Below are 24,959 nucleotides of genomic sequence, written 5' to 3' on the forward strand. Positions count from 1 at the left end.
TTTTCATATGTTTGTATGTAATACAGGAGATCGTTTATTTTATTACTTCCAGAATTCTAAGCCAGGAGGGGTTGGAGAATTGGCACTAAATTGCTGTAGCCCCAAGTGGGGTAGATCTTGACTTTGGCCAATAGTGTAAAACAGGTGGCAGTGAGTTAGCAGCCCGTTTTATATCTCTCCCGATTTTTATTTCTATTGACTTCAACTAGGGAGAGATGTAAAACGGGCTGCTGACTCACTATAACCCATTTTACACTATTGTGCAAAGTCAAGATCTACCCCAGTGTGATTTGAGTTTGGCTCCCTGCTGGGATACAATATCACTGCATTCACCCTATAGACCATTATGTTCAGGTGTTCATAAGAAAGCACCTGCAGTGGACCAGCATTGATTATTAAAATCCATTTAGCGTCGATTTTACAAAAATTGTTTATGCTTGGCAGTATTGATATCTGACCCATTTTCAGCATTTCTTCCTTTCCATCTTTCTCACTTGAGGTTGTAAAAGTTATTGCATTATTTCTGACTTATTGCAGGTGAAAGAACTCTGCGTCATCGAATCAGTAGTGAAAGGATGGATGCATTCTCTAATCCTGTTACAAAGTGATAAAGGTCTGCGTTTATGAATGACATTTAGAAGAGTCTTTCATTGGAAGGTTGAATTAATTCACACTGGCAGATCAGCACAAAATACTAATATTGTCCTTATTCTTGCTGTCTCTCTTCCTTCTCCCCTCCCCCTTCCACTCTACTCTGACTAATTCTACCTGTTACTATCTGTTAGGTGAGACTGATTAGATGGGTAATTGCTTGAGAAATGAACCCTGGAGGTCATCCTCACACTACAAGCTCAATAAGATTCTGTCTCTGAGTCACACGCTCCATTCGATGCAGTGATCCTATTAAAAGACAAATTAGCCGGTGACAAACATAAAACATCAGTGCTAACTGAGTTCTGTAATCGCACGTCAGAGCCAGTAATACACTATCGGCGTCCTGCACCTAGAGTACCAGGACCCTTGATGTCAAAGCTGTTTTTTCACTCATGGCAAAGGAAATGAAAAAAATTCAGAAAATGCTAGAAATGAATGGCAGGTCAGAAAAATTAACATTAGCATCTTCAACTTAAACACTAACTTATTTCAATCTTTCAGATACTGATTGACCTGATTATATTTCCAGCACTTTCTATTTTTGCAATTATTCTTTTGTGGAACTTGCTACCACAAGGATTAGTAGAGGCGAATAGCACAGATGCATTTAAAGGGAAGCTGGATAAGCACATGGAATGGAAGGATATGCTGATAGGGTGAGATGAAGCAGGGTGGGAGGAGGCTTGTGTGGAGTATAAATGCTGGCATAGACCAGTTGGGCCAAATGGCCTGTTTCTGTACTGTAAAATGCTATGTAATTCATTCTTTTATAAACTACTTTGATGTTGAATACACCCCCACAATGTTACAATTTCAAAAACACTTTGGGCTCAATTTTAAAATCAAATTGCAGGTGCGTTGGGGACGGGGGGCTGCGAAAATGGCGAAAATCCCGAGTGGGTTCGGAAGCTGGCTACAACCCACCGACTTCTGGGTTCCCCACAGATGCGCCTGTGTGCACGCGCGCTTCACGAATCCGGAAATCCTGCCGATAGTTAAAGAACCAATGTACCTCATTGAGGTACTTAAGGTACTTTATTTCTGCGTAGTAGATAATTGAAACAATTTTAAACTTACCTGGGTGGCTTTCCCACGGCTTCCGATTTAACCAGGTGTGAAGGGCCGGATCAGGCAAAAATAAACGAAATAAATTAAATAAAAAACCATTGCACAAAGTTAAAAAACAAAATAAGCCTACCTTTCCACCCTGCTCTGATGTCCGATGTCTCCTTCTCCAATGTCCCTCCCCTCCAGATGTCCCTCTCTGATCTCCCCCTCTCCTCGATCTTCCTCTCTCCCCCCCAATCTTCCCCTCTCCCCCAATCTTCCCCTCACCCCCCGATCTTCCCCACTCCCCCCCCGATCTTCCCCTCTCCTCCCCCCCCGATCTTCCCCTCTCCCCTCTGATCTTCCACTCTCCCCTCCCCCCATCTTCAGCGTCCTGCACACTCTGTTCCAGCGCTGAATGACGTCTCATTCTCTTTCTCTTCCCCCCACCTCGGCGTTGCAGCTCCTGTCAGCAGCCAGCCTGTCAATCAGGCTAGCTGCTGGGCACGAAACCCGAAAAGAACTTTAATCACCATCAATTACATCGCGATTGCATCAGAAAAGGTAAGTTTTTTTTATTCGGGTTTGCCACGTGCACCATCACAACCCCCCCCACTGCTGCCAACCCGCCATCATTTCAAAATTGAGCTCCTTGTGTGCATCAAGATAAGGCACAGCAATGTTGAGGGAAGGAAAGTATTTCCACTTTTGGCATCCAGGGTCAGCATCGAGCATTCTAAGGTGAGTAACAGGTTGGGAGATGCACGTTTCGGTGCCCAATACCTTGCCCCAGCATAATATCCATAACTTTGTAACCCAGTCTCTTTGTGGTAAAAAAATCGGGCGGGGTGTAAAACGGGTGGCCAATTCATTGTTGCCCATTTTGCAATGTCGCCCGTTTCCCGCTATCGCCTCTTTTCCGCTATCACCCGTTTCCCACTATTTACAGAAAATAAATCATAAAACACCCAGTAGCAAATCCACTGCTTCCCACATCTATTGCTACTGCTACTGGGTGTCAGATTGTCCCAGACTGTACAATTATACCCGCAGTGATACAAACAACATCCGAACATACGAATTAAGAGCAGGGATAGGTCATTCGGCCCCTCAAGCCTGCTCTGTCATTTGATAAGATCACGGATGATCTGATTGTGACCTCAACCATAATTTCCCGTATACCCACTATAATCTTTGACTCCCTTGTTAATCCGAATCTATCTAACTCAGCCTTAAAAATATTCAATGACCTTGCCTCCACCGCTCTTTGGGGAAGAGAGTTCCACAGACTCATGATCCTCTGAGAGAAAAAATTTCTCCTCATCTCCGTCTTAAATGGGAGACCCCTTATTTTTTTCTTCTACTGGTATTGAGATCAAAATGAGCATCTCCACTGTAATGCTAAAATACTCAACAGAAAAGTAAGCCCCAACCTCCATCAAAATGCCCGTAAGCCCCTGTGATGCTCATAATGTGTCACACACGCTGTGCTGTGATTTTGAAGCATTATTGACATTAGGTTCAAATCAGAAAGCAGGGAAAGAGAAGAGGGCTGGTTCTACAGCAGAGGATAGACTTAGCTTGTGGAGTAGTGTCAGTCTAACACAGCCACAGCACCCTGGATGAGATACTGCACTGAAAATCAAATCTTCTTCAACTGCAATTTGACACAATATTGTGGCACTGGCTGCCCATTACTGACTGGCATTGAGCTGCCAAGCATAGTGCTGCCTTGTGTTACCTGAGATGGGTGGCCTTGCTTTTCCTTGAATTGTATTGACTGACACTGTTTGTCCTGCCATACTCTACCCAAAGCTGATCATCATTGGCTGTCCTAGTCCACCCTGAATGACAGGACTGGCACTGGCTGTCATTCTCTAGGCTTCTCTAGCTGGTTGATACTGGCTGTCCTGCTCTATCTTGCCCTGTTCTAACTAGCACTGGTTGTCCTGCTGTACCCTGCTCTGATCTGGCTGAACTGCTCTAAACTGCCCTGATCTAAGTGACTTTGGTTGTCCTGCACTACCCTGCCCTGATCTGGTTGGTATTGGCTGTCTGCTGTACCCTGCCCTGATCTGGTTGGTATTGGTTGTCCTGCTGTACCCTGCCCAGAGCTAACTGAGTCTGGCTGCCTTTCCCATGCTGCCTAGTATTGGCCACTTTTGACCTAATGTATTTTTTATGGACCTTCAGTTACAGATTTTTCAGACTCCTGACTTGACAGCTCTCTAGATCTAGACCCAATAAAACTGAGACCGTCACCACAAAATGTGCAAGGTCTCTCATCTGACATTTTTCTTCCTCCCTTTCCTTTTTTTTGAGATAACCCTGGATTTAGGTTTAGTTTTAAGGTTTATCCCTTTTCAGTCAGTAGATTATCTCACCAGCTACAATCCTGAGAATAAGTATCTCCCAAAACAACTGCAAGAATTTAAACAAAATTATAAAATAAGATGGCAATATTTTAGGACAAGGCAGCCAGACAACGAAAGGCAGTGGGCTAGATAGAGTGGATAGGAAGGATCTATTTCCCTTAGCAGTGAGGTCAATAACCAGGGGGCATAGATTTAAAGTGATTGGTAGAAGGATTAGAGGGGAGCTGAGGAAAACTTTTTTCATCCAGAGGGTGGTGGGGGTCTGGAACTCACTGCCTGAAATGGTGGTAGAGGCAGAAACCCTCAACTCATTTAAAAAGTACCTGGATGTGCACCTGAAGTACTGTGACCTACAAGGCTACGGACCAAGTGCTAGAAAGTGGGATTAGGCTGGGTGGCTCATTTTCGGTCGGCACGGACACGACAGACCGAATGGTCTCCTTCTGTGCCATAAATTTTCTATGATTCTATGATTTAAAAAAAACTGATTACCACAGATTTCTCCTTGACAACTTAATTCTTCTTTGACTCAACTGGCAGCCCAACCAGTCCCCGTATTCCTGCAAACTTCAATATTGACAGTAACTACTAGAGTGTCAGCTGTGGCTCAGTGGGTGGCATTCTCACCTCTGGGTCAGAAGGTTGTGGGTTCTAAGTCCCACTCCAGACACTTGAGTACATAATCCAGGCTGATACTCCAGTGCAGTACTGGGTAGTGCTGCACTGTTGGAGGTGCCGTCTTTCGGGTGAGATGTTAAACTGAGGCACTGCCTGCCTTTCAGGTGAAAATAAAAGATCCCATGGCACTATTTCGAAGACGAGCAGGGGAATTCTCCCCAGTGTCAATATTTATCCCTCAACCAACATCACTAAAACAGATTATCTGATCATTATCACATTGCTGTTTGTGGGACCTTGCTGTGCTCAAATTGGCTGCTGTTTTTCCTACATTACAACAATTACACATCATTGGCTGTAAAACACTTTAGGACATCCTGAGGCTGTGAAAGGCGCTATAAAAGTGCAAGTTCTTTCTTTAACTGGAGCGTAGGCATGCATGAGTGTCAGTCTCCCAGGTGCGATGACGTGCTGACATCAGTAGCGATTGTGCAGTGACAATCGCGTCACGCAGGATAATCTGAGCAAATAAAGGCACTGCATTATTTATAATAAGTAGAAGAATGGCACTTTAATATCAGCATATTAGAGAATAGATTATTTTTGAAAATGCTTCTTATTTAAGAAATGCCAGCGGATTCTGAAGAAATGCTAATGGCTTTGTGAGAAAGGTCACATTTTGACATTCCCGTGTTGTTTCAGATTATAGTTTAGGACCGCGTAACAATACCTCCGTTTTATTCATTTCTAATTAAATTTTATCAGTAAGACCCTCATACGGCCCATGAAAACAGCCCACGCTACTGTCTGCGAGAGCAACCCGACAAGCCTGTTGCCAACCTGTACTGGAAAGGTTAGCTGATAGTATGAGTTAATGTGATTATAATGAATGGATGCAAATTTATTTTTGACAATGACATTTAAAAAAATTATGCTGTAAACTTTGAGAATATTAGCATTTGAGGCCGAGAAGAAAACAACATTCATTAACCTGCTCTTATCCAAAAAGGGAAATCAGTTGGCATTCAGCGATAGCGCTGTTGTTTCTAGGCCAGAAGGTTGTGGGTTCAAGACCTACTCCAGGACTCGAACACGTAATCTGGGTTGACACTTCAGTGCAGCATAGTGGGGGTGCTGCATTGGCAGAGATGCTGTTGTTTGGATAAGACGTTAAATCGAGGCCCCATTTGTCCGTTCAGGTGGACATCAAAGATGCCACAAGACAATTTGAAAAAGAGTAGGGGAGTTCTCCCAGTGGCCTAGCCAATACATATCCTTTAATAAACCACCACCAAAACAGATTATCTGGTCATTCATCTCATTACTGTGTGCGAGATCTTGCTGTGTGGAAATTGGCTGCCATTTTTGCCCATGTAACAACAGTGACTACACTTCAAAAGTAATTAATTGGCGGTGAAGCACTTTGGAACGTCCTGAAGATGTTGAAGGCTCTATGTAAATGCAAGTTCTTTGTTTTAAATGTATTTTTTTCCTTCTCTTCACCTTGCCAGACAGCATTTGGTTATTGAGAGGTGGGGGGATGAGTACCATCTAACTGATGCCAACTCGGCCAAGCATGTACCCCTGATAAAAGTATAAACAAGAGTGGAGAACCAGTTAGTGTATGAGGTGTGTATTTGTCATGTGGATATTCAGATTATATACTGCTTGTCACCTCAGATGTAAAAAAAGAACAGCGTGGCTGATTAACTTGTACAATTATCCGTGTTATCGGTCAGGCTTTCAACTGTCCCTTCAGGCTGCTTTCTGCCGGGTTTTGTCAGTAAACTTTGCAAATTGCCTCAATTACCATAGATCTGTCAGAGCCAAGATTGCCTAATTAATGACAGTTATTTTTTTAGTGCAGATTGCAAACCAATTACTGTATGTTGGCTAGACTAACCTGCATTGGGAACTGAATTCTGCCAGAAAGGAACACTTCACTATGGACTTGGCAGATTTTGCATGCCTTTCTGTACACAGTCTCTTACACAATGACCACATCATGCAAAAAAGAAAGAACTTGTATTTATATAGCACCTTTCACGACCTCAGGACGTCCCAAAGCTCTTCACAGCCAATTAAATAATTTTTGAAGTGTAGTTACTGTTGTAATGAAGGAAATACAGCAGCCAATTTGAGCATAGCAAGGTCCCACAAACAGCAATGTAATAATGACCAGATCATCTGTTTTTAGGTGCTGGTTGAGGGATGAATATTGGCCAGAACACCAGGGAGAACTTCTCTGCTCTTCTTCAAAATAGTGGCATGGAATCTTTTACGTCCACCTAAGAGAGCAGACGGGGCCTTGGTTTAACACCAACAGTGCAGCGCTCCCTCAGTACTGCACTGGAGTGTCAGCCTAGATTTTGTGCTCAAGTCCCTGGAGTGGGACTTGAACCCACCACCCACTGAGCTAAGGTTGACACCTATATGGTAGAATGTAAGGACTCTACATTTTGCACCTATGGAGGTTTTTCCAAGGGACAATTTGCTTGTGAATCATACGTAAAGTTCCTATGCACTGGTTAATTGGTTAAAATTGAAAAGTGATGCATTATTAATGAACAATTTCTATGCACCATTTTAGAAGAAGTTCTCACTGCCTGTGGAGTTGCACGTACATTAAGTTTGCCACCCTGGGAGATTGGGTGACACAGTTGGTCAGTGCTTTCATCTGTTAGCCCTGGGTTTGATTCCAGCCCAAACAAAAGGGTGAAAGTCTTCTCAGTCTGATGGCTGTAAGAGTCCTAAAGAAAATGAACTGGAGTGGGTTTAACTCAATATGTTGTGGGTTTAAGAGCAAGCCCAAAACGCATAAACTGCTCTTAAATTGGTAATGTCACTGAGAGATGCCTGACCTGGGAGATGTAAACACAGTAAGGGCTGTTTTTCTGACGTTGATACTGAGGTTAAGGCACATAATTGCAAGTACGTTTTTAAATTCAAAGTTACAATCTACAAGTACAGGATAAAACAAATGTAATGAAGCATAAACACATACAAAGAAGCTTTGAAACATAAAACACACATCAGGTTAAGTCTGGTGTAATAGATATAAATGGAAGTGTTATTATAGTGCTCTTGCCACACAAATAGTAATTACACAACCCACATTGATAAGGCCATAAAACTACCCAACAACTATCTGCTAATGTGATCTCCTCACCAGCTTGGTGAAAGTTGACATTAACCTGCCAATACTTCCTGGTAAAATCACTCTCCTTTACCTTCTGCTTGTAGTGATGCATCCTGGCACCAAAGGGCGATACTGGCTGAGGTCCTTGTAAACCTTCTTACGCTGCAGCTTGCCACTGTACAGGCATCAAAGTCGTAAAGCAAGTACCAGCTGTGGACTGTGTAATAATAGTTGCCCCTTGGTTTGAACTAGAATAGAGCATCCAACTTGAATGCAAAATCTTTTCGCCTCATTTGAGTTTCAAACCTTTTTCCTCTGTGTTGTTGACTCCTTCCAGATACAAATGCCATGAGGTAGAAAAAGTTGCACGTAGTCCTTGCAAGAGTTTGCTGATGTTAGGCTGGACTGTCTGCCCATTTGCAGTCAATAGTCAAAAAGCTAGCTGATCATATAAGGGAGTCTTCACAAAGCTCATTTGCGAGTCACCACTGCCTGCAAAGTAACTCTTCAGTCACTAACTCAGCATCGCACCTCCCGATTTTATAGGAACATAGGAACAGGAGTAGGCCATTTAGCCCCTCGACCCTGTTCCGCCATTCAATGAGATCGTGGCTGATCAGTGACCTAACTCCATATACCTGCCATAGCCCCATAGCCCTTAATAGCTTTGGTTAACAAAAATCTATCAATCTCAGATTTAAAATTAACAATTAGCTAGCATCAACTGCCGTTTGTGGAAGAGAGTTCCAAACTTCCACCACCCTTTGCATGTAGAAGTGTTTCCTAACTTCACCCCTGAAAGTCCTGGCTCTAATTTTTAGGCTATTTCCCCTAACCTTAGACTCCCCAACCAGTGGAAATAGTTTCTCTCTATCTACCCTATCAGATCCCCTTAATATCTTGAAAACTTTGATCAAATCACCCCATGATCTTCTAAATTCCAGGGAATACAATCCTAGTTCGTGTAATCTCTTCTCGTAATTTAACCCTTGGAGTACAGGTCTCATTCTTGTAAATCTACACTGCACTCTCTCCAAGGCAAATATATCCTTCCTAAGGTGCGATGCCCAAAACTGAACACAGTACTCTAGATGTGGTCTAACCAGGGCTTTGTATAACTGTAGCATAACTTCTACCCCCTTGTATTCTAGTCCTCTACATATAAAGGCCAGCATTTCATTAGCCTTTTTGATTATTTTCTGTACCTATCCATGACATTTTAATGATCTATGTACATGGACCCCTAAGTCTCTTTGGACCTCCACTGTTTCGAGCTTTTCACTCCTTATAAAACAGAACAGGCTAATTAGCATTCCCAGGCACAGTGCAGAGGGTAACAGGTTAGAGACCCGTTTCATGAGGTCTCCAGGATTTCCTGGGTCTCCCCACGAGGCATTACTGGACTGAGCCTGTAGTAGGTGCAGGCCCAGCATTGGTATTTTAATGAGCTGTGCCATGCTTGTCCAAGAGGACAATTCCCCCCAACATCTTTTTATGTCCTAGAGAAAGGTATTCTTTCCCCATCTATCAAACGCACGCTCACATTTACTATGCACCGTCCTTGGCCACTGTCTCAGGCTGAACCAGACTGTTGGCAACCTCGGCATCCTATTTGACCCAAAGCTGAGCTTCCGACCCCATATCCTCTCCATCACAAAGACCGCCTACTTTCACCTGTGTAATAGCGCCCGTTTCTGCCCCTGCCTGAGCTCAGCTCATCTGCCGCTGAAACCCTCATCCATGTTTTTGTTACCGCCAGGCTTGACTATTCCAATGCTCTCCCGTCTGGCCTCCCATCTTCCACCTTCCATAAACTTCAGGTCATCCAAAACTCCGCTGCCCGTATCCTAACTCGTATGAAGTCCCGTTCACCCATCACCACTGTGCTCGCTGACCTACATTGGCTCCCGGTGCAGCAACGCCTCGATTTTAAAGTTCTAATTCTTGTGTTCAAATCCCTGCGTTGCCTCGACCCTCCCTATCTCTGTAACCTCCTCCAGCCCTACAGCCCTCCGAGAACTCTGTGTTCCTCCAACTATGGCCTCTTGTACTCACTCACTCACCTGACGAAGGAGGTAAGCTCCGAAAGCTTGTGATTTTCAAATAAAACTGTTGGACTATAACCTGGTATTGTAAGATTCCTTACATTACTTCACACCACCATTGGCGGCCATGCCTTCAGCCGCCTAGGACCTAAGCTCTGGAATTCCCTCCCTAAATCTCTCTGCCTCTCCACCTCTCTCTCCTCCTTTAAGATGCTCCTTAAAACTCTATGGCCAAGCTTTTGGCCACCTCTCCTAATGTCTCCTTGTTTGGCTCGGTGTCAACTTTTGTCTGATTAAACTCATGTGAAACGCCTTGGGACGTTTTACTACGTTAAAGGCGCTATATAAATGCAAGTTGTTGTTGTTGCAATTCAGAGCAACACTGGAGGAGGTGTGGGACCAGATAGCCCACCCACTTTCTTGGCTGCAAACAATATGGAGCCTTAGGAGACCAGGGGAACTGGGGAGAGAATAGCAAGATTTCATACCCCATAATATGTACTAATTCAAGGATTAATAATCTGTGATTGTCCTTGGAACTAACATCTTTGTCTGCAAGTACATTGAAATGTGATACATCAGTGTTTTTCAGTTAAGATACAAGCATAATGATGTGTTTATATTGTGTTAAGCCTAATTAATCAGCAAGTTCTATTTACCTGGAGCTCTGTCACCTGGAGAGGAACTGGAGATGGTTCCTTGGGTTAGGGGAAGCTGGAAGTCATCATTGGTGGAACACTGCCCCCTTGTGGAATCCAAGAGTTGCAGATTTACTCAAACTCAGGGGACTCAATTGAAATGGATAACAACAGGAAACAATTCAATTTTTGCTGACTGGAATTATTTTGAAAATGTTCTTTAAGTGGGAGAAGGGGAATAGCTCAATGCAGTATATTGGTGCTGCAGTGAAACAATTGGATGCGGGAATAAGTGTAGGGCTTTTCTGCGTAAATAAGCCAATTGGTCTTCCTTGTCTCTTGTAAATGTGAACTTGTGCGTCTGATTCCTACACCAGGAGTTCTCAATCTTAGTTGAGCTGTTGTTGTAGGGGAAGCCAGATGCTATCAGCCAATAAAGTACTTTTGAAGTGTAGTCACTGTTATTATTAGGCAAATGTAGCAGCCAATTTGTACATAGCAAAGTTCCACAGAAAGCAAGTGAGACAAGTGGGCAGTTAATCTGATTTTTGGTGGTGTTGGTTGAAAGATAAATATTGTCCAGGACATCTATTCTTCAAATAGCGCCCTTGGATCTTTTATGTCCATCTCAGCAGACAGACAGAGTTTAACGTCATTTCTAATAATGCAGTACTGAAGTGGCTGCCTAGATTAGGTGTTCAAGCCTGGAGTGGGGCTTGAACCAACGACTGTCTGACTCAGAAGTGAGAGTGCTACCAATGAGTCACTGAAGTCAAATCACATTGAAGCCAATGAAAAGGGAAATTGGGCAGGTGTATAACAGGCAGCCAATCTGCCATCGTCTCCTTTTGTGCCCCTCCCAAAGTTGAATTTCATCTGCACAAACTTTCCTACAAGTTTATTAGGAATTAGAGCCACCAACAGGGCTGCAGGCAACCATGCCCAAAACTGTGTTCAAGAACAAGACATGTAACAAATAAGTTACCAACAGGAAGGCTGCACGGTCTTACTAAGTTTAATTTCTGTATTGAAAAGAAAGCGTGAGGAGAAAGTGTGGGGAGAGTAGAATGCCAATTTGCTGGAAACCGCCAATCAGATCTTCCATGATGTGAGCTCTGTAAACGTGAGCTCATCCAAAACTCTGCTGCCTGCATCCTAATTCACACCGTCTTGCTCGCTTATCACCCCTGTGCTCGCTGTCCCACATTGGCTCCAGGTCCGGGAACGTGTCGATTTTAAAATTCTCATCCTTGTTTTCAAATCCCTTCATGACTTCGCCCCTCCCTATCTCTCTAACCTCCTCTAACCCTACAACCCCGCCGAGATCTCTACCCTCCCCCACTTCTGGCCTCTTGCACATCCCCAATTTTCATCGCTCCAGCATTGGCAGCTGTGCCTTCAGCTGTCTAGCCCTAAACTCTGGAATTCCCTTGCTAAACTTCTCGGCCTCTCTACCTCTCTCTCCTCCTTTAAGACACTCCTTAAAACCTATTTCTTTGATCAAGGTTTTGGTCTCGTCCTAATATCTCCTTTTGTGCCTCGGTGTCAAATTTTGTTTGATAACGCTCATGTGAAGCGCCTTGTGACATTTTACTATGTTATGGCACTATATAAATGCAAGTTGTTGTTGTTGTACATCACATCCTCACCAGCACATTGGGTAATTGATGTGTGGAGACTTGCATCTTAATTGACAAGGGTTTACAGAGATCTATGTATCTGTCAGCCGGTTCTTGAATCTCATAACTGCCTGTTGAGAAGGGAGTGCACTCTTCAAAGTTGTTTTCTGAATTGATTTTAATTTTACCAACTGCACGGTTGACAGATAAGTATGTCAGACTTGACACGTATATTTCATACCAGCCCCAACTATAGCCAAGTAAAGATGTAATTAATCTGCGTTAGGAAGCTCTGCTTCAACATTGTCAGGGAGTAGAACTTGCTGTCGGTCTCATTGCACATAGAAGTGACACTTGAATCGTGTTTGACATTCTTTTGGATCTTTACTCTCAATGTTACAAGTTCAATTTTCTTAGTTACAGCCTAAGAAAGAACTAATTTATCAACAGTGTAGTCTCTTGCTTCCTCTCCCCACTCTCTGTGCCTTAGTCACTTGGTGACCCATGGACCATATTTTCAAATTTCTTCATGGAATGTTATCTGAATTGTACAGCTACACATTCTATCACCTCATTTAGATATGTTCTTCTTTGCCTGCCTCTTGATCTATCACATTAACTTATCACCTCGACATTACAACCTCAATAACTTTCTCAATAACTCCCAAATAATGACATTATGTCATTTTTCTCATGATAATCAGCCTCACCGCCTCTTTCTTTTTGTGCGAGTTCAAAGACCCGCTTCTTAATCGTTCCTCTTATCCAAGTAATTTTCAACATTTTGTGCGTGGTACCAGAACTCAATGTGCCTCCAGTCTTCTTACCTCAGAGACGAGAGAACAGAAATCTCTCCCATATGTGTGTGGAGTAGACTGGTTAATGCCACGTCAATTTGATTAACTCTTTTATAAAGGAAATAAAGGCATATTTGATTATGATGGGGATATAATATCATAGGGATAAGTAGAGCCACAGATGATCAAATAGTCTATGGAAAAATATAGCACTGATCCTTCTGGGAACGTGAGGATGTTATTTTTGGAATGGAACTGGTTATAATTTTTAAAAATTCATTTTCGGGATGGGGCAGCATGGCAAGGCCAGCATTTATTACCCATTCCTAGTTGCCCTTGAGAAGATGGTGGTGGGCCTTTTCCGTGTAGTGAAGGTTCCCACACAGTGCTGTTAGGTAGGGAGTTCCAGGATTGTAGATAATGCTAATATCTCTGGGTTTTTGCATTGTGTTTATTCACTTCCTTCAGGACATTAGGAAGAGTCTGTAATTATACGTGATGTACATGATCTGTTGGATTCAGGCAGGATGGGACAACTGACCTTTCCTCAGTTAATTTTTTCTTACTATAACCCTTGACATTTGAAAGTAGATAGCATCGCCAGAGTTATGATCACACTCAAGAGTTACCATATAGGGGATGTATGGGTTGAAATTTTTGCGAATGGAAATCCGTTTCCAGTGGTGTGCCACAGGGCTCAGTGTTGGGTCCCTTGCTGTTTGTGGTATGTATTAATGATTTGGACTTGAATGTAGGGGGCATGATTGGCAAATTTGCAGACGACACAAAAATTGGCCGTGTAGTTAATAGTGAAGAGGATAGCTGTAGACTCCAAGAAGATATCAATGGGTTGGTGGAGTGGGCGGAAAAGTGGCAAATGGAGTTCAATCCGGAGAAGTGTGAGGTCATGCACTTAGGGAGGGCAAACAGTAAAAGGGAATACGCAGTATACAGGAATATATTGAGAGGGGTAGAGGAAATGAGAGACCTTGGAGTGCATGTGCACAGGTCCCTGAAGGTGGCAGTACAGGTAGATAAGGTTGTGAAGAAGGCATATGGAATGCTCTCTGTTATTAGCCGAGGTATAGAATACAAAAGGAGGGATGTACTGATGGAACTGTATAAAATGCTGGTAAGGACAGCTGGAGTATTGTGCGCAGTTCTGGTCACCACATAACAGGAAGGACGTAATTGCTCTGGAGAGAGTGCAGAGAAGATTTACAAGAATGTTGCCAGGGCTTGAAAATTGCAGCTACGAAGAGAGATTGGATAGGCTGGGGTTGTTTTCCTTGGAGCAGAGGAGGCTGAGGGGAGGCTTGATTGAGGTGTACAAAATTATGAGGGGCCCAGATAGAGTAGACAGGAAGTACCTGTTTCCCCTGGCGGAGAGTTCAAGAACTAGAGGACATAGTTTTATGCTGATTGGCGGAAGGATTAAAGGGGACATGAGGAAAAACTTTTTTACCCAGAGGGTGGTGGGTGTATGGAATTCGCTGCCCAAATTGGTGGTAGAGGCAGGGACCCTCAACTCTTTTAAAAAGTACCTGCACCTGCACCTAAAGTGGTGTAAGCTGCAGGGCTACGGACCAGGTGCTGGAAGGTGGGATTAGAATGGGCACCTGGTTGTTCTTCGAGCCAGTGTGGACACGATGGGCCGAATGGCCTCCTTCTGTGCTGTATCTTTTCTATGGTTCTATGTTACTCTTGTCGCTGTTTGCAATGAACATGTAATGTGTTCAAACAAAATTCCTCTGTGCTTTTTAAAGTCAACAGGTTAACCAATGTGTTAAAGTAACCCACAGAGGAATTTCATGCAAATATACGACCATTTCTGTTCCAAATACTGCTGAGAGTAATTTCAATTTAGCAGATTCTTTGCTATTATTTGAGATTGAAAGGGAGACTTTTATAGAGAAAATCAGCTTTGTTTCCTTAATGTATTAAACGCAAGACAATCTGTACTTCAGCTGGCTTTCCCACTATATTTATATTTCCCCTCGTACCCATTTTCCAGCCATTTCTCCCTCCCCTAGGGCCATTTCAGCTGCACACTCCCCCTCCCCCCTCCCATTCCTATGTTCCTAATTTTCATTAATCAAAGGCAGCCAAAAAAAGCAACTTTCAGAGGTAACATCATAATGACCAAACTTATGGGATGATTCTGCAGTCCAGTGCTCCCAGTGGGGAGCGGTGTCCACAGGTAGTGCACTACCGGGAATCTACGGGCTGCGCACCCTCGATTTCTCAAGATCCATTTCCTCCCAGTTGCGAGCATTGGGTTGTGGAATTACCTCATCAGGGTCATCCAGACAGTGACTGCGTGAGCAGTACTGGGCGGTGAACAATTTTAAGCAATAATAGGACTTTATCTCACGACGTTAACACGTACAACAGGCTTTTAATAAATATGAAGAACTTGGCAGTGAACAATAACAACATGCATTCATAAAGCGCCTTCAACGTAGTAAAACAGCTCAAGGCGATTCACAGGAGCGTTATCAAACAGAATTTGGTACCAAGCCACATAAGAAGATATTTGGAGGAAAAAGCTTGGTCAAAGAGGTAGATTTTAAGGGGTGTCTTAAAGGAGGACAGAGAAGTAGAGAGGTGGAGAGCTTTAAGGAGGGAATTCCAGAGCTTAGGGCCTAGGCAGCTGAAAGCATGGCCACCGCTGGTGCGGCCGATAAAAATCATGGATGCGCAAGAGGCCAGAATTGGAGGAATGCAGAGATCCCGGAGGGTTGTAGGGCTGGAGAAGGTTACAGAGATAGTGAGGGACAAGGCCATGGAGGGATTTGAAAACAAGGATGAGAATTTAACCCAAGAAGGAAGTGGAGGAGGACACCACATCCTTGTCCGGAGTACAGACACATCACTGGTCAACGCAGCTCAGATGCTAAAGGGTTCACAGCGGCCTCAGATCACAAGACAGCATTGTTACTACTGACATAAGTAGTTTCATTTCCTCACGTATCAGGAATTGAAACTCACAAGGTCTTTTTATTCTATTGTGAAGAGACAGGGCTTCTATTTATAGGTTCATAGAAGCTGACTTGAAACAGGATCTTACAGGTCAAAGTTAACTTAAATCAGCCTATTTTGTTGGATAGAACATAGGTATCTGGAGGGCTGGAGGATCTTAAAAGATACAAGAAGGGATGAACCAACCCACAAGGGGTATGGGGTGGTTCACCGGGGAAGTTTAACATGGGCGGGGAGTTAGGTGCAGAGTAAAGTTCCTGCTACATTGCCCTTTCATGGAGGATTGAGGCACATATGGCCATATTTTCCTTGTTAAGAAAGACATACTAAAGTTCACTTGTTCCTGTGTGTTACTATTGCTCGTTGATCAAACTGGCAGGTGCACATAGCTTTTCCAATGTTGGACTCATGCCCCATGAATTCTATAGTCTTGGCTGGCAGTAATTGGCTAATCAGCATGTACTTGGTGTGATGCTGTTTTTAACGCCTCTTAAGAAGTTACTGGTACTGGGTGATTATTATTATTTCTCAATAGGCTGTAAATACAGCTTGTAGTGAGGTTATTGGAATATACAGGCAGTGGTTGCTCACAACAATGCAAAATCCTGCTTTTCCAACCAAGATCTCACTAGTCCTTCTTGGTGGCAGATACAGGAAACAATATGACCTTTCTGGGACCCACTAATCTGCTTTGGGCCTGAATTGCCTGGGTTTAGATTACTGAGCTCAGAAACCATAGAAAGTTGTGAAAAGACTTGAGGATAGATATTGAGGTAATATATAAATGGAACCTTTACTACGTACTGGGTTCACGTATTTCAACCTGACACCTCATCAGCCCCAGTATTTTAAAAAATTTATTCTCGGTATATGGGCATCACTGGCAAGGCCGGCATTTATTGCCCATCCCTAATTGCCCTTGAGAAGGTAGTGGTTGGCATTTTTCTTGAACTGCTGCAGTCCATGTGATGAAGGCACTCCCATAGTGCTATTAGGTAGGGAGTTCCAGGATTTTGACCCAGCGACGATGAAGGAACGGCCGATATATGTCCAGGTCAGGATGGTGTGTGACTTGGAGGGGAACTTGGAGATGATGGTGTTCCCATGCACCTGCTGCCCTTGTCCTTCTAGTTGGTGGAGGTTTGGGAGGTGCTGACACAGATATAAAGATGTCACAGTGAAGCTGATGGCCTTTAACAAACAGATCTCCTAAGATCTACACTGTGCATAACATGGCGGTATTGCAGTGCTACCAGTGAAGAGCAACACAATGAAGCCCCTTATAACCTTTGATGAAAGGTTACTGGCCTACATCAATATGGAGGCAGCAGAAAACACTCCCATTGAGGAAGTGGGTGGTATGTTCCAAGTTTATATAACTTTCCGAATGGGTAAGATGATATAGGGGAGGAAAGCCATTCAACCCACGTAAGCTCATCCATCCACAAAAACTTATAGTGGTGCATGCAGCGCTGGCTGCTGCTGTGAGGCTACAAGCTAGAGATGGCAACCAGGATGATTGAAGGGATGGAGGAATTGGATTATGACGAGCGATTATGTAAATTGCGCATGTTCTCACTGGAAAAAGAGAAGGTTGGGAGGTGATGTGACTGCTGTTTTTAGGATTCTAAAGGAACTAGATAATGTAGACCATGACAAGTTGTTACACCTTGTCCAGAACGGTAGAACCAGAGGACATGGCCTGTGCTTGAAGGGGTCTAAATTCAAAACTAATCTGCAGAAACAACGGGGTCGATATTAACCTCCCACGACAGGCAGGAGAGGGTCTGGGGGGGGCGGGGTGGGGCGGCGGGGGTTAAAAATTTAAAATTGCAAAACACGACATGACTGTATCCTGCTCTCGAGAGGCGGGTCACTTCATTATAATATTTAAATCAGGCTCCTGCAGTGCAGTTGGGAGCCTGATTTAAATTTAACAGTTGCTGGCCAGGTTTCCCAGGGCTCGGGAAATCCAGCAGCAAAATGGAGGCGGGATCTGCAGACTCCAGAAGATAAATGCTTTTTACAGCATTCATTGTGAGCCAGGAGGAGTGGGAGTGCTCCCCCCGGCCCTTCAAACAAACCATCAGCCGATCGCAGCCTCTCCTCGGCTGACACCCCCCCCCCCCCCACTCTAACCCCAAACCCCCACCCTCCAACTCCCCCGCACTCCAAACCCCGATCTTTCCATCCCTCCCTCCTGATTGCTGGCCTTCGACACCTCCCCCCCCAACCAAGTCCCGATTGACGACCTCCGAATCACCCCCCCCCCCAACCAAGCCCCGAATGCCGGCCTTCGACTCCCCTCCCCACCACCCCCCCCCCCCGAACCAAGTCCCAATTGCCAGCCTCCAACTCTCTTCCCCCCCACCAAGCCCCGATCTTTCCCGATTGATGGGAACTGTCCCCAACTGCAGCCTTCTATCACTGGCTTTCCTGCTCGGTATCTGGCCAGCTTGCAGGCGGGAAACAGGATAAAAAAAAATGATAATGAGGCCCTGTCGTTAAATTTGGCGGGGCTTCTGCATCCCCGGCATTTCCGGGTTCACCCCCCACCTCACTACCGCGCTCCCTCCCCACACCCGGTAAATATTGGGGCCAATATTTCAGGTCGTGAGTTTGTTAATCTATGGATCACACTCCCGAGGGAGACGGTGGAAGTAGTTAGTATTGATTCATTCAAATGCAAATGAGATAGAATTCTTTCAGAAAATAACATCTTGGGATACAATATGTGAGTAATTTGAGACATGACATGTGGTAAGTATAACATGTTTGGGAGGAACAGGTAACTTTGGACCATTGGTTCCCAAAGCTCTCCACCATTGGGGGTATCCTCGCCTCATATCTGGGTCTATTGTAGAATAATTAATAGAGATTGATTGCTATAATTAGCCAACAACTCCATCATCCTTGTATCATGTGACTACAAGGATGGTAGACAGTGAACTAGATGGACCTTGGTCTTTTTTTTTGTCTAGCAATTCCTATGTTCCTATGTTAACCTTGCATCATAATGTGAGGTCAGCTAATTTAAATATTTGGAGAGCGCTCCCAGTCCACATAATTTGCTTGGGAGAGCACCCAGGTAACTGGGGGAGGCTGTCAGGTACCAGCAGCTGATAAAGGACTGCTGGCTACCCTTAAAGTGGTGCTTTTTAAAAAAAGTTTACTTGGGGAAGCTCGATTTGCAGCTCAGAAGATGGAAGCCATGCTACAAGAGGTCCAGTCACGAAGGGTGACCCTGTGTAGAGGAGAAGGCTACCTAGCAAACCAGTCCGTCACACGCTGGTAAGGGAGCCTGCCCATCTGCAGGGAGCGCAACCCTTTTTCCATCCATTTAAAGTAATGAACAATAAAGAGGGCAGGCTCCATAACAGGTGTGTGCTCCTCTCCAATCGATTCTCCCAATGCGCTGGGCATCGGTCGATCCAATAGCCTGAGTCACAGGACCAGGAAGATCCACCTCGTTATAATTTAATTGATCAAAGAAAACCATGTTCAGAAGTGACATATTATAACATTTCAATTTTACTGTAACAAAAATCATTTAGCACAAAATATTCCCAACTCTACATTTCAGATAATTAAATAGCACTACATTTAAAGTAATCCAACTTCAAGTAAAACTTATTGTATATTAGTATCAAAGTACAACTTTAATATAAGACACAACAAAGGTGCTGACTTGAGAAATAGCTTTTCCAGTATTATTGCCAGATATGCCTGTACTGTAAAGTTCTTCTCCCCTCCCTTCCTCTCCTGGGGGTTCTGATTCATGCTGGAATTCGGTTTCAGACCCTCTGCTGCCTCACTCAAGTGGCCATTCTTCACATGCCAGCCTAAACCACTGGCTGACTATTCAACAGTGGGGACCATCACAGCGATGCCTTACCAAACGCCCATGCACATTGCGACAGCGGTCAATGGGGGAAACCCTAGTTGCCCTTTTACACTTTCTAACCTAAGGAGGCCGAAGCCCAAATGTAGCATCTCTACTGCCACCTTAGCACAGATTGGCTAACTCATCTCAGAGCAGGGATTGAAGCTGATGTTCCCAATCAGTATGGTTTGTGTCACAACATGTGTGTACAGTACTGCTTTAACTGCAAACCATAATCAGATTTATGAATTGGGTAAAGGGCTGGGGGCAGGCCATTTACAACAACAACAACTTGCATTTATACAGCGCTTTCAATGTAGTAAAACCTCTCAAGGTGCTAATTCTTTGTCACCATTAATTTTTTAAATCTCCTGAAGGCAACTCTTGCAGAGATATGGGTCCCATTACAAACACTTGCTATAAGCTGGGAAATGAGAACTGTTATGTGATAGTATAGTTAGGCTGGGTCTCCAGCCCTTCTAGTGATTCGGTAGCTGAGAACTTTAACCATCACCAAAAAAACATCCACATAAAAATAAATACAACTGAATAAAATTGAAATAAAGACCCCATAGCTTGTTGAGACTGCATTAGCATCCAGCTAATGAAATCCTCGCAGTTCTCAGTAGATTAACTTGACGACACTTTAAGAGTTAATTTCTAATTTGATACCGTGCAAAATATGAAAATGTCTGATGTCACCCTGACCATCAATTTTCCAACCTGGAGTGTAACCGGGAAACCAGTAGAGAGATTTATGCCACCACGTGCCATTAAAGGATGAGGAATAATTTTGCTTTTTCAATGAATAAACAAAATACACATTTTCTCTCGCACTGTAACGCCACACTTTGCTGTCAGCAGTGTTCTGAATATTATTTCTAGAACTCAATTTTGCGATTATGTCCACCACATGAAACACATCGCTGCTCGAGTGTTGCCCTATGGGTGGGCCTTCTGCTAATTGACCAACGTTGAGACTCCCAAGGGTGACTCTCGACCTTTATCCTCCCTCCCCTGTGGAATGAGCACCAAGTCTTTGTTAGGTGTCTTCCTCCGATGGCCTGGTTGAGATGAGGAGACAACCCATTATTGCCACTCATGACGCAGAGGCTGGTCGACCCGCTCTCTCCAAAAACTGCACCACACGGTTTAAATGCATTTTGCAAAGACTGAATATCGGAGCGCAGAGTCCAGATATTTTGCTGACAACATCCGGCTTTGTGTGGGTGTGTCTCAGAAGTTTATCACGGAATTAGTGCTCATTTACAATTCTGAGGTACGGCCCACTAAATGCAGCAAGTCCAAGCAAATGTCAATTGGATTTACAGGGGAACATTTTCCTCTCTAAGTGCTCTTGGCACAGAATTTCACTCACTGGGAACACACATCTGGAAATTGGAGGGGCACCCCCACTGCTTTCTGTCCATTAATTCCAATAAACAACAAATCATGGTGGAATGCTAAGAACATAAATCTACCCCTACATTCTAATGTGCATTGCCATCGTCTCCCAAGGATAAGTTCCCAACGTACAATGCTATCTTCTCTCAAGGCAGAGTTCCCAATGTACCATGTCATCTTCTCTCCTGTACAGGGAGTTTCCAATATACAGTGCTGTCTCCTTTCTTGTATGAGGATCTGCCAATGTACAATGCCAACTTCTCCCAAGGCAGAGTTGTTAATGTACACTGCCAATTCCTCTCCAGTACAGGGAAGCTGCCATCAGTTTCAACAAAGGCAAGCGGAGAATTCTTCCACAAACAATGGCATGAAGTGTGATTAAACAACTTTTGTGCAGACACTCCCATTTACAAACCGTTGCAGAAAATCAGCAAATAGCAAAAAAAAGTTAACAATTACTTCAATACACATAAACAGAGGAATAAGTCATATTCAGACTGATCAGTGTTTAAAAATCTGATCAAGTACAAGTTCACAGCTTCCTGAAGATTGACCTAACTGTAGTATCTTGGATCATTTGTTACTATCTTACTGCCTTGACATTCAATATTAATGCATTATTGGCCACCGTTTAAGACAAAATGGGGGTGACAGGATTGAGTAACCTAGCCCTTGCACCATCTGCCTTAAAAATACATCTTAGGTTCTGCTGATGGCTCAGCGAGTTTATCCAGTGAGCACAGAACAATAATTGCCCAGGTTCGATCTCAGGTTCTAAGGTCTGAGCGGAGTTACCTGACCTCAGCCAGGGAGCAAGGGAGGAATTACAATTGGCTTCAATACCCCTGTGATAGGGAGGGAAAGATGCTGCTGATCCCTATCCAGTGACCCTGCTGGGAAATACTTCCGTGTGGGTGTTAGGTTTGGCCATACACCCCCAAGGTCAAATAGCCCAATAGCACTCACTGTCAAAGTTCACACATGAATAATGGACACTCCCTAAATGTCAGTAGACAGCAAGAAGTAGTTGCTTCAGTGTCCAGCTCTTCAAAGCATGTGGCAATATCATGAACTGGAGTGACTCCACCACAACCTCATCAGGCCTCAGACAGGGATGGGGAAGTTATATCTGACGGACTGCTCACCATCAAGAGCAAGGGAGGTGACCTGCAGCATTCGACTTGGTAAAGGATGCAACAGTGATTAAGCCGAAACCCAAACCCCGAGGTTAGGATCAGACTATTTGGAGTAATGTATGAAGCTCCTCTACTGCAGGAAATCCTGCCACTGGCTCCAGTTCCTTTGAGGCGTCCTGTGTACATTGCACACTGATGGTGCATTTACATGACACTTTTTGGCTTTGGTGGCATCAGATTTTGCAGTGAACAGATGCCAAATTATTCAAATGATTACAACAAATAAGCAGCAACTTTAGATTTGGTGCCAGTGGGAGGAGCACCCAATGGAGGTGGTTGGAGTATAAATGCAGCCAATGCATGACACCTGATGTGCCATGTTAGGGTCTCTGTGGCGTAGATCTCCATTCAAATTGGCATGGGGGAAGATTTAGGGTTCTGTGATTTATACCCCTCCCCTCTCCCCCCAACTGATGCAAGTAGACAGGACATGTGCAGACTGTCTGCTTAAGCTTTTCTGTAATTGTACTAGCCTCACAATGGAACAAACGGTATATAACCAACTTTAAACAAATTAATTCTCAGGATGTGGGCAGCATTGGCAAGGCCGGCATTTATTGCCCATCCCAAGTTGCCCTAACTAAGTGGCTTGCTAGGCTACTTAAGAGGGTGGTTAAGAGTTAACCATGTTGGTGTAGGACTGGAGTCACATATAGGTCAGACCGGGTAAGGACGGCAGGTTTCTTTCCCTAAAGGATAGTAGTGAACCAGTTGGGTTTTTACGACAGTCCGACAGCTTCATGCTCATTTTTACTGATACCAGCTTTTTATGTCTTTAATGTTTGACCTTCAAATTGCATTTCCCTTATTGGTAGTCACGGATTACTGCCCACATTCGTTGGGCAATCAAAATGCTTCTGAGCTGAAATCGAATAGTGTGTTGGTCAGAGAAGATTTTCAGTCGGAATCTGGACATCTGCTTTCTGACAGTCAGTAGGCCCAATTCTTTTCTAGAAGCCTGTGGTAATTTAGTTCCCAGTTTGAAGAAAATTTATTTTAATGGGGTTCGATTGCCTTTCGTAGGTTTGGTGATACCACATGAACGTGCCATGTGCACACAGAAACGGAAGAGATCAACAGCAGTTGACCTGTTTACGTGGGGTCACTGTCCAATTGTTGACTGGATTGTCTATTATTTTCACCTTTAGTGCTCCTGATGCAAAGATTTGCATGCTGGCCGTATATATCGAGAATTGGGGTGTGCACAAGCCTCAGTCTTTCACCCCAAATTCCTCATATGTGCTCCTGTGCACTGGGAGACCTTAAGATGAGAATTTACCCAGGCGTTAACAGCTCAGGGATAGATGAACCGTCAATGTGGAAATGTGCCGTCAAATTCAGAAAATGAGCCAATGAGCTAACGGTTTAGAATCTGTCGACAGCAAACGGATGTTCAGTTGGCAGTAACCAATCATGAAAAACGAGTCACTAAACAAGGCGTTAGATTCAGTTTGTAGCAGACTTTGGTCAGGTTTTCCTGGACCCCATTGGCGTCTGGGGACTGACCTTAAATGGTGCTACCAGTGGAAAGTTTCACCCGCAGTCCGTGGGTGAAGCGGCACAAACTCAAACAACTATCCACCTAACGTCGGAAAATTCCAGAAATAAGTTGTCATTTCTGGGATGGAAACAGGGTGACATTTTGACCGACTCCAAGAACCAAATTTAACTGGTTGACAATTAAATTAACATCACTGACTTCATATGAATTGGAGACTCAAGTCTTCACCACTGAGTCTTCCCAATACCACTTACAGAGCCCAGGAACTGCCAAGGGTTGCCCAGCAACCCTACCAACAGTATAAATAAGTATCTGACCTACGCCTAATTGTTACCGTTGAGTGCATAACTACAAATATTTAATATTTATTACACTCCGAATAAAGCATGATCTGCCCCTTCAGTTCACCGTAAGGAGCACGTGCTACTGACTCCCATTCGACACTTCGCTCTCGTCATTTTCCTCTGGCTCGTTGAACCTTGAAGCTGGGCGTGCTGACGGCTTGACCTCATGCTTATTTGCCGCCTTCCGAGTTCCTGACCCACAGACCCTGTTTGTATCCTTGGCGACGGTGCTGTTGGGTGCTAGGGCTCGGCCCTGGTTGGCGCTGGCTGCGCCTCCTTCCACATGAGCGGCGGCCATAGTCCTGTACAGCTCAAGCTGCGCCACCAGGGGGCGTCCCAGGTCTACAACTGTTGTTTCTTCCCGCTTCGGCTTTCCCTTAAAGCTCCTGTACTGTAGGGTCACCCGTAGGATCAAAGGTCGCTGTGCAAACAGAAACGAGCGTTAAGAGGAGTTCTCGAGAAGGGCAGCTTTAGAAGGTCAAGTGGTTTCACTTCAATTAATGCAGAGCAACCAAAGGGTCAAAATGACATTGCTTTGCGGGTTACTGAACCACCGACAAATGTACTAAGTGATCTACAGACTAGAAACATCAAACCGTGCTTCATCAGGGCAACAGCAACTTGCATTTATATAGTACCTTTAACGTAGAAAAACATGCTCCAATGTAAAAATCAACGCTGAGCCTAGGAAGGAGATATTAGGACTGATAACTAAAA

At 44.1% G+C, this 24,959-nt stretch overlaps 2 protein-coding genes across 13 annotated transcripts in view; one reads left to right on the plus strand and one right to left on the minus strand.

Annotated features, from left to right (window-relative positions):
* LOC137304714 (uncharacterized) overlaps positions 1–24,959 on the plus strand; it is a 217,036-nt gene that overhangs the window by 79,424 nt on the left and 112,653 nt on the right. The gene's annotated exons all lie outside the window — the stretch shown is intronic.
* malt3 (MALT paracaspase 3) overlaps positions 19,428–24,959 on the minus strand; it is a 105,919-nt gene continuing 100,387 nt past the window's right edge. For all 3 annotated transcript variants that reach the window (XM_067973393.1, XM_067973392.1, XM_067973391.1), the window contains one exon: positions 19,428–24,663. In XM_067973393.1, the coding sequence (XP_067829494.1) occupies positions 24,322–24,663 (342 nt within the window). In that variant the 3' untranslated portion in view covers positions 19,428–24,321. The remainder of the gene's footprint in view (positions 24,664–24,959) is intronic.

Source organism: Heptranchias perlo, chromosome 38, assembly GCF_035084215.1.
Source record: "Heptranchias perlo isolate sHepPer1 chromosome 38, sHepPer1.hap1, whole genome shotgun sequence".
NCBI lineage: Eukaryota > Metazoa > Chordata > Chondrichthyes > Hexanchiformes > Hexanchidae > Heptranchias > Heptranchias perlo.